The sequence below is a fragment of the Sinocyclocheilus grahami genome, unplaced genomic scaffold, assembly GCF_001515645.1.
Source record: "Sinocyclocheilus grahami isolate Dianchi unplaced genomic scaffold, SAMN03320097.WGS_v1.1 scaffold39.1, whole genome shotgun sequence".
NCBI classification, from domain to species: Eukaryota; Metazoa; Chordata; class Actinopteri; order Cypriniformes; family Cyprinidae; genus Sinocyclocheilus; species Sinocyclocheilus grahami.
In genome coordinates this window covers 2,570,285-2,581,263 of record NW_015505218.1, presented here as the reverse complement: position 1 = coordinate 2,581,263, position 10,979 = coordinate 2,570,285, and the positions used below count along the sequence as shown (strand labels likewise).

General features: G+C 36.8%; 1 protein-coding gene across 1 annotated transcript; it reads right to left on the bottom strand.

Annotated features, from left to right (window-relative positions):
- Positions 1-5,039: 5,039 nt before the first annotated feature.
- LOC107581919 (high mobility group protein B3-like) lies at positions 5,040-9,706 on the bottom strand. Its single transcript, XM_016267608.1, has 5 exons — positions 9,575-9,706; positions 6,745-6,925; positions 6,501-6,643; positions 6,209-6,383; positions 5,040-5,928 (listed from the first exon to the last, which is right to left on the bottom strand). Exons 2-5 carry the CDS (start codon positions 6,892-6,894, stop codon positions 5,788-5,790), a joined length of 609 nt encoding a protein of 202 aa, XP_016123094.1. The 5' UTR covers positions 6,895-6,925; positions 9,575-9,706; the 3' UTR covers positions 5,040-5,787.
- Positions 9,707-10,979: the final 1,273 nt, after the last annotated feature.

The following is a 10,979-nucleotide window of genomic DNA, read 5'->3' as shown; positions in this document are numbered from 1 at the left end:
TTTTTTACTGTATTTTTGATCAAATAAATGAAGGCTTGGTGAGCAAAAGAGACTTGACTGACCCTCGACTTTTGAATGGAACAGTACATTTATAAACACAGATCGATAAATGGTAACTCTTATTTTCTGACTGACAATGGTAGAGAGAAAAGATAAAGCAGGAATATATCGAGGACTGCTGTAAAGGTCACACAAGTATTACATGGGTTCAAGGTGGAAACAAATGCTCTTTTACAGATTCTCTGGCCAAAGAAGGAGAAAGAGACTTCAATCAATATGAATGGCTGGCCACAGTCATACTCGGTTCAGGTTAGGCTCTTGGCATGTTAATTGTTGGTCTTTGTTATTTTTGCCAAGTCATTTGTCATGTTTAGATATCTGTGAGAGTCGTTTCTCTCACTCGATAGCATTTAGTCTAAATTACCCTTTAAATGCCTGAAACGATTGCAAACACAATTCATGATAATCAATGCGCTAAGAAATTTTTTTCTCTGTATGGCATCATATAACCAAAGGGATTACAAAAAAAAAACTAAAAAAACTAAAAATCTCAATAGCCATCAAGTCCTTACACTTTACATGAAAGTGTATCTTTTTTGTTATATATATATATATATATATATACATATATATATATATATATATATATATATATATATACACATAATATATATAATGAATGTTGATTGCACCACATGATTTTTGTTGGTTGCATCACATGAATGTGATTTTTCCAAAATGTGTAAATAAATAAATAATGACATCTTCTGTAGATAGATTCTGCTGTATTTTTTTTCAAGAATTGTATTATTCTTATTATCATTATATCAGTAAAATTATCAGTAATAACTGTTATATCACCCTGACACCCTTTGTTATATCAAAAGTCATTATTTCCAAAAATATCTGAAATTATGGAAGCTTGTTTCCATCATGGGATTAAAAAAAGATAAATAAAAAGTAATTGTGACTTTTTTTCTCAGTTTATATCTCACAATTCGTCCTTTGCATCTTGCCATTCTGAGAAAAAAAGTCACAATTACATTTTATTTTTATTTGTGTATTCCGCTGCAAAAATGGCCTTCCATAATAAAATGACTGGATGCTAGAAAAAAGGCATTGCGTGCGAATGACACCATTGTCAGAACTAAACAAAAAGGCGAGCTGTGCTTTGTTTTTCTGTTTGGAGCTGGTGCAGGAACGCATCACCTCATTAGCTTTAATTGATCTCCAGTGCTGGCAGAGCATCATTAACTCACACCACAGGCAACTCAACACCAATGCATATCATAGGATGATCAATGGATTATCAATGGAGGCGTTTCCTTCAATGCGTCTGTACATTATTTCTCAGCATCAGGCCTGCATGTTTGATCAAAGAAGAGATCCTAAAGTTTGTGATTGCACCCTGCTGATTTATTCTGTATATTTGCAGGGAGCTGGTGGGTGTAAAGCCTCTTGAGAACGAGTGGATGAGTCCAGAGGCAATCAGACGAGGTGATGACAGGGGCACGGCTGCACACCGGCTCCTCCGGTCGATAAAGCCCTTACAGAACGCACATCTCCACTGCACAACAGCAACAGTGTGGCTTATGCGGAAGATTTCAGATTTTATAGCAGGTCGCATCAATTATTTCTCTTCAAATCTGCCTTTGACCTAAAAAATGCAGCCTGGAGTGACATACTATTAATAAGCTCTCCTGACTTTTAAGTGAAGGATTTTACAATGTATCTGTCAGGGCATCTAATCTAAATCTAATCCAGATATGAGTCTGCCAGACAATAATGAAGCGAAAATGAGCCTTCCACAAATAATTGGTCATGTGCTAGCATACTTTATGCTCTCGTCAATCTATTATGTAGCAGCCTTGATGAACTGAATGAAGCTAAATCCAATAGATCCTCTGCAGTGAATGGGTGCCGTCAGAATGAGTGTTCAAACAGCTTTTCGCTTCACAAGACATAAACTGATGGACTGGAGATTTGTGGATTATTGTGATGTTTTTATCAGCTGTTTGGACTCTTATTCTGACGGCACCCATTCACTGCAGAGGACCCATTGGTGAGCAAGTGATGTAGTGCTACATTTCTCTAAATCTGTTCCTATGAACAAACTCAACTGGTGAGCGCCTTTTCAGCAAATGTTCGTTTTTGGGTGAACTACTTAAAATAAAATAAAATTTAGCATGTGGTTTATCTGAGGCCTTCTTTATGGCTCACATAGTATGATATACCGTGAATATTGAGCTCACTCTTGAGAAGGAAAAACACTTACATTTTTCAGAGGCACAAACTAGGCAAAATTGTACCATTTTATGCAGGTGTCTGTATTTATATGGCCAAAATGTTAGATGAAAGCTCTGAGCTTGTAATGTAAGTCAATGAGATTTTTATAACAGTATAAAACTACCTACATAAAATGCATAATGTCAGTTGCCACTCTATATCTACCTTAATATGTCTTGTAAGATATAATGTATACACATTTGTAATATATACAATTTAACATTGATTTCACATCAAATTGACACCTGTGGACAAGGAGAACGTTTATAGAATTAAAGGCCTTTTTACTAAGTGTATGAAATATCAATGAGACAAAATGCATGTAGAAGATTGTGTACATCTTTCAGCAAAGTTTTATGATACAGTCAAATATGATATGGTTCAAATGTTTGGAGCTGAAATGATGTGATATTAAATCCATTCATTGCAGAAGACAATAGCGTGAAAGCACTAGATGCATATCCTGACACTGAAAAACTGAATTCAATATTGCTTTAGTCACAATATTGATATCAGCTACTGTAGCTTGTCATGTTGACTATGAAGTCATTCATCTGCATTAAAAATGGAGGAGTGTCCATGTCCAATTATAAGATCCCAAATTTGCTATGCACCCACACAGGGCATCGCTAAACCCTTTTACAGCCACCAACAGCTCTGTGCCCCAGTAAAATATTACTAATAAATCCCTGTCTGACTATGAAGATTACCTTATCGACCAGAGAAGGGTTTTCCCTGATAATATTTCAGCATCCACTTCATGTGTGTTTGCTATCAGCTGTTTAGAATCAGATAAGGTCTAAAATAGCTTGCAATTCTTTGATTAATTCCTAACACAGAAAACAATAAGAGGTGGATATTTACTGTAACTCCACTTTAGGCTATAAAAACAAAACCTCTATCGTTTAAAGCGTCTCTTTATTGCGTGTGCAGCTTGTTAAAGGTCCCCTGAAATGCTTAGAAACACACAGCGTTAAGGCCCGTTCACACCAAGCACGATAACTACAAAGATAACGATAACGATATAGTTCTAAAAATCGTTCTCAATATTAAAGAATAGCATAGTTCACACCACAACTATAACGATAACGATACAGAGGAACGATATCGTTGTGATCGCTTTCAAAACGATTTTTTTCCAGCTGATGAACGATAAAACACTGACAGCCAATCAGAATCTATCCTGCCGTAACAAGCTCAAGAATTTAAAGCGGCAGAGGCGCGTGCGCTTCGAATAAACAGACGATATGGTTCGACGCTAATATCGTTATCTTTATAGTCATCGTTCTTTGTGTGAACGGGGCTTTACTCTATGTCTTGACGTCATTTGAACTGAAACAGGAAGACAGGGCGGGACTTATCAAGCAGCCCCGTCCCTTTTTAAAATAGCCAATAGCATTTGTTTATATCACAGCTTGGGCTAGAGCCGTTCAGAGCCATCGAGCTCCGTAAAGCTGCATTTGACAGGGTATGCCAGCCGCAATCTCATCCATATTGCTATAAAATATAGCATTCTGTGTAGAATTCAAATAGCTCTGATACATTTTGTGGTCTGCGGCGACTCGCGCATGTGATCCGCTCCGTGCTATCGTGTCTCTGGACCGGAGCAGAGTGTGGTTAGCGTGACACAGCGCCAAGCCAGACTTCTTTGTTTCCTCAATGGAAAGCATATTTACACCGTTTGAATCGTTCCCTGTCCCCTATATAGTGCACTACGTGCCATTCACTGTACAGAAAATACTAATTCTGTGGACAAGTGACCGATTTCAGCCGCGGCTTCAGCGTCTATGTTACAGTGTAGGGGGCGGGGCTTCGGATTCTAGAGAGCATTTGATTGGACAGAAAGTTTGATGAGAAGCTGAAGTACGATGTGACGTCAAAAAAATCGTTGAGCCGTTTTGGCGGAAGTGACGAACTGCAAGCTTTGAATGCTTATATCTTCTAAATGCGAATTTTGTCACTGTTTTGGAGCACACTGCCTTATAGATAACCTTAAGACTAACATATTGATACTAACACCCATGAAACTTTAATTTTGATTTCATGGGGACAATTCAGGCCATGCATCTTTTTTGTGGTGAAAATGATTTGAAAATTGAAAAAAAATATATATATATTTTTTAAATAAATTCCACTTGGATTGCTATATTAACTAATCAGTCAAGCATTTTACAATTTGCCTCCAAAATATATTGGAGTTCGTATAAGTGTGTGTGTGCACGTATCACTGTCGCTGGTAGTTTGTAATTCCATTGTTCCTTTTATATTTGCCAATGTCTTTTTGCAGTATAAAACCAACAGCTGAGGTGACATCACATTAAATATGTATGGCCTGGTTCAGTCCTCAGAGGATATCCGAAGGCCTTTTGACACATTGCTCCTCCACATACCAGAAACGCTTTTTTTTCCCCCTTAAGGGAAAGATTCTATCAGACAGGACAGCAATTCCTAAAACAATTTTATTATTGAAAAGTATTAGAGGATGCATGTGCCTTTGCAAACATCTATTTAAAGGCGGTCTTCTCAATCTGTCACCTTATTGAGACATTAAGATTTGCATGGATTTTTAAGATGGTTGCACTGCATTTGAGGATTTTTGGTTTTGTTGACCGCTTATTCTAGGTCGTTAACGTTTGTGCAACTGGTGCCCTCCAATGACATCTAGTGGCGCACCACAGTCAATGCATTATCAGAGTTATTAAATATGAAAACAAATGAATCCAAATTAAAAGAGCACTCTTAAAAAGAAACTATCACCATTTATCCTTTTATTGATAACATTGACAAATACCCCCAAGTATTTACACACTACATTGAACATTTTGCACATAAGAAAGTCACTTGAATCATTTGAGATCTAAAAATGCCATGTTTATTTCAAATCAGTGTCACCTAGACATAAAAAAAAAGTAACAACTAAAGATGCAAATAAGAGCTTTCCCCAGCTTAACAGCTGATCACTTGCCTCTGGTTAAAGCTGAAAATGTCCCTAGACTCTCCACACATAAAATGATCAATGTAATCAGTCAAAATGACACAAATAATAACAACCACAATTCAAAAACATCCTTTCAACGTCGCAGGAAGCTTATGGGGCCAAACAGAAGTGAACCTTAAATACATCAAATTGTGCATTTTGAAAGCTGGGAAAGTAGAGGGGAAAAAAAAAAAAAAAAAAAACTAAGTCATCAGCCATACAGAAACACACCACCTTAAATAGTTTTAAAAGAGTATGTACTGCTACCACTTGGTTTTATTGTTGAACGTGGAAATATTTTGTTTTTGCCAATGCAGTTTAACAGCAAGCTGTAACAGGACCACCAGCAAACCCAGCACTGAGAGAGTTTGGTTGTCTAAAGTCAGAGCTTGCATGCATTAGGCATCTCTACTGGTGATCAGTTTATAGCAGCCTTGATATCAAGACCTCGTAGACCCAGACTTAACTGATACTAACTGGCAGCGAACAAATAACTTGCTGCCCAATTAGGAGAAACAAGTTCTTTAATCATCCTCATCATCTTCCTCTTCTTCGTCCTCATCCTCATCGTCGTCTTCATCTTCGTCGTCATCATCCTTCGGTTTGGATTTGGCAGATGATGCCCCTCCGCTTCCTTTTGCCTTTCCTTTGTAGTCTGCCATGTCCTGAGAAAACAAAACACGATGACAACTTTACAATTACAAAACCATTAAATAAATACCTAATGGTTATATACACACACACACACACAAACCACTAGCAGTCAAGAGTATGAAATATATTTATTTTTTGTCTTTAAAATTAAGACTCAAGATTATTTTCTTATTTGAATGCATTTTAAAATGGTATTTATTCCTGTGATGCCAAAGGATCCTTCAGAAATCACTCTTTCATTCATTTTTTAACCACCATCCACACTGAATAATGAACAGCATTTTGCGCCACCTTCTGATACTTGTCCTTCAGTTTGTTGGCCTTGGACTGGAAGGGCTGCTTCTCCGAATCAGACAGATTATTCCACATCTCTCCCAGCCTCTTGGCTACATCTCCAATGCCCAGACTGGGGTGCTGAGCCTTGATGTTGGGCCTTTGTTCTGCACAGAACAGGAAAAATCCAGACCTGGGAATAAGAAAAGAGACAAACATTTAAGTAACTAAACTAGACAAGCCCATAGTCCATCCAGAATCAATAAAAGAAGCTCTAGCAATAAGCATTCTGAAAGGAAAGAGCACATACTGTGGCCGCCTTGGAGCATTGGGGTCCTTAATCTGCTTCCGACTTTTCTTTCCTGGATTGTAGCTCATCATTTCCTGGTCATAACGGACCTTGTCCTGTTTGGCCAGGTCTTCAAATTTAGTCTTCTCTTTTGGTGACATAGTCTGAAACAGATGACAGTTTCTTGAAGCCGCTACCTGTAGCCTTTATTCATTTTTATTTTTTTAAAGATATAGACATCTCCAGATAAGAATAACCTACTTACTTTCCATCTCTCAGAGCACTTCTTTGAAAATTCTGAAAAGTTAACCGTGACACCAGGGTTCTTCTTGTTGTGCTCTTCACGGCACGTCTTCACAAAATAGGCATAGGCGGACGACTTGCCCTTGGGTTTCCCTGGCTCACCCTTTGCCATTATTACAAGCCACTCAACTATCACACCACACCTAGAAATACACAGAATTGAATAAACTAAAACATAAATATATATTACGGAGACGACCCAAATGATTAGGTGCCACAGTTTCAATGTAAACAAACTGCATCTTTTCATACATAGCTCATTCCTAGAGACTCTCTTAATAGAGAGCCATAGTCCCACTCACTTTTCAGCAGCATTGGTTCCAGAAATAATTTTCATATTCGTTTTACTCGTAGGGATTTTCAAGGAATCTTTAAAGAGGTGTAAGTTGAAATTCAAACCAACAAACTACGAGGTGAATTATAACATTATTTGCTTTGATTTCATTTGAAAATCAGATAATTTTTAAAAAAGTTACAAGACTGTGTACTTAATTGCTAGATCACATTTATTGCAATAATAATTGCACTAAATGCAGTGGTTCATGGGAGTGGACAGGAGTTAGAGAGTTCTTTTGGTGCAAACGGTTTCAATTCTTTGATTAGTGTAATTTTTTACAGAATCATGGGTAACGTGGTATTCATTCATTTTTTTAAACTTAAAAAAAAAAAAAATGGAATTCATGCAGGCTGATGGCTTCAACAGAAGCATATACCATCGATTACGAACCTCGTAGCTCTTTAAAGTTGGTCTGTCTTTAAGGACTCAAGTTATTAAGGTAAAAAAATAGTTAATGGGATATTTACTTTGGGGACCCGTGTGTTTCAATTAGGGCGGTCAATTTTTTTTCCGAATATGCGTCGAATTAAAAAACAAACAGTCAAATGCAAAAACGTTGCATTCTAATTTTAGGTCTGCGTCAGCCGTCAGGCAGCCTTATCAGCGGCGCACGAGATTCGACGACGATGTAAGCGTCATTGAATTGTAATGTTTTTGTTAGCCTATCCAGTTAAACCCAATAGATGTGGCGCTGATACGTTGTTCATTCAATATATATCGGAAAACGAGATCATCAGTGTGGAGAATATGTTGATTACGTCAAAACTGAAACCAAGCCGTTCTAGAGGGACATCTATCAGCGTTGCACTCGCGTCTCACACAAGAGAGCGGCATGTTTAGAAAGCCATGTAAAATTAATATAAGTTCAACTTTTAAAAAACATGTCTCATGACTTTATGGCGGTTTTTCCCCGTCCCACTGCATCTCATGTTTTTAATTGAAGAAAGTAGCCTACTTTTGTGATTGGTTTTCCGTGCTTTGTATTAAACTATACATGCATGCATGGTGCTGTTTTTTCTTTTAATTGTTTAAGCAACTTTAATTATATATGGTTTAGAAACATTATGCACTTTTTTTCCAAAGATAGTCGTGTTATTTTATTACTCTTTGAAGAAACCTGCATAATTTTTTGCTCGATGCGCCCTCTTGTGGCCTCAGGAGAGAAGCCAAAAGCTTTTTTCCCTCCTAACTGAAATTATGCCTTTTAAATTCGATTAGATAATATTTAAGTGGAAAATTCGAATTTAGTTTGTCATTTTGACACCTTTAGTTTCAATATATAACGCATGTTCTGCACATCGTCGGAGGTGCCTGCAAACACTACTTATTATATTCCATGTTGTGAAGTGCAAACTGATGACAGAAACTAAACTTTACTTTAAAACGTAAATTAGTGATTATTTCCAAAATAAGATGTTATTTAACCGCGTGACTAGTTTAAAAAGGCCAGTAATGTGTGAAGAGAAGGACTGACTGGCCGCTTCTCTTCAATCAGACTGCAGTCATTAAAATGGCCTCTCTCAGCGTCCAGGAACAATGCCTTGCACATCGCCGTCTTCACAGCACACTTCGAGGACACGTCGACTTTTAAAAGCTGCTAGGTAAAGCCATTTTAAAAGTTGTTTATTAAATACAATGAGCTGCGAAGACAGCTTCTGCTAAGTTTGACCAGTTCCACACTTGACGCTAAAAACACTATCGTGTAGGTTTGCGACATGAATATTAATTACGCGCCGTGACGTTCGCCCCGCATAGCTAACTGATTGGTTGTAATGTAGACGTGTTCAGGTGGGCGTATTTAGTGAGCAGCGAATTAACGAATCATACTATGGAGAAGGCGTTCATTATGAATATTAAATTAAGTTACGCTGTAGGAATTTTACGCAGCGACGTCAACGAAATCATTAACATTCATGAGCCAAACCTTCCCCATAGTAGGATTAGCAAATTCGCGCCCAGCACAAACCCGTTTCTAACAAAGGCAGCCGCAAACCAGCCATGACTGGCACTCAACAGCTCAATGCTCTCCATAACCAGAAAACATACAACGAGCCAAAACTATTAACGTTACACAGTAAACTCAGCGACGACACACGGTGCACTCCACAACAGTTTTTCAGCCAATTTAGCACCCCCTGATTTTTGAGGCAGATTTTTTTTTTTTTTTTACATCGCCAGCCATTTTAAAAGCACGTTCGTCACTCAACTTCGGTTTAAGAGACAAAAAATGTAGCTTTTCTAGACTGTAAATGATAGCGAAATAGTTTAGAACCAACAGAATAAAAACCACCGTTAAACATTTCAACGTAAACGCGAGTTTTTAAAAGAAAAACACGGTTAGTTATATTTAAAATATGGCTTACGCACTAAAAAAGGCTTTAAATAACTAAAACAATATATTAAAGAGAATATTAAGCCCCGGTGAAAATTCTAAAATTGAGTCTTTTATAAATACCTTCTGCTAATGTTTGTCCCGTCGTCTGTTCTCCTCAATCACACACTAACGGCCTCCTCGAGTCGCGCTTCCTCTCTATAGAAGCCCACACAGCCTCGCGCTAGCTCACTACGAGACCTGCCTGATTGGTCAGTCCCGGCACGCATTTAAAACAGCCTCCGCAACTGTGGATTGGCTAAAAGATCATACATATTCATAACCTGCTTGCCGCCATTGGACAGAAGCATAAGCCACACCCATTATTCAAAAACAAGGCGGGAATTGCTGTCATAACAACAGAAGTTTCACGTGTGAGCGTGAAATACGGGCGGTACAGTGCACTATACAGAGGAACTGTATACTGTGCAATGTTTAGGGTGTGAGAATACTAGTAGAGGAGCAGAAAATATGAAAACGAGGATGGCCTACAAAAACAGAACGATGGTAATATAAAATATTGTGTTAAAAGGTTTGTCCACAAACAAGGACGTGTCAAGGACATACATGAATACGGTTTTTGTTTTCAATATTACACTTAGTAGAGTAACAAGATGTATTTGTTGGCTTAAATTGCATTTTCATGTACTCTGAACCCATGTTTTTTTATTATTATTATGAACAATATTGTCTAATTAACAGCAAATTTGCAGATTTATCATGGATTACCAAAAGCAGCAGAAATAACACCTAAGATTTTTTAAAATTCTTTATACAACAAAATGTAGTTTTAAACATATTAAGATACTCAATTATTACAAATATAAGCTTATAAGAAATTAGAAATTTATTATAAAATTACTATAACACACTTTAAAAAAAAACACATTCAGAAAATAACATACATACGCATTAGCCAACTTTTAGTAAACGGTCATAGTAATCTTGAAATGCATTTAAAATAATAATAAAAGAAGGTGGCGGTTTATGTACACAAATATGTCACTTACTACCTCAGAGCAAAGCTATGCACAAATTTTATATTATGCATGATTTTAAATGTTTCCTCATTTTGTTTCTCATAGTTGAGGTATACCTATGATGAAAATTACAGGCCTCTCTCATCTTTTTAAGTGGGAGAACTTGCACAATTGGTGGCTGACTAAATACTTTTTTTCCCCACTGTATATAAATATACATAAAATGGTGTTCAAAAGTCATGGACCACCAAACTGTGGATTTCATCCCAATAAAAATGGTAAAACATACAAGATTTTAGAATTTTTAGCACAGCTTGAATAAATAATATATAATATTAATTAAAAATAAATAAATAAACCTTCATATAAAAGTCAAATATTACCCTTTAGGGATTCCGGTTTATAGTAAATAAAACCACATAAACCATATAATGCATATTTTCTAAAATAAATGGTTAAAAAGATACATTTTACCATATATTAAATAAAATAAAATTGTAAGTAAATGC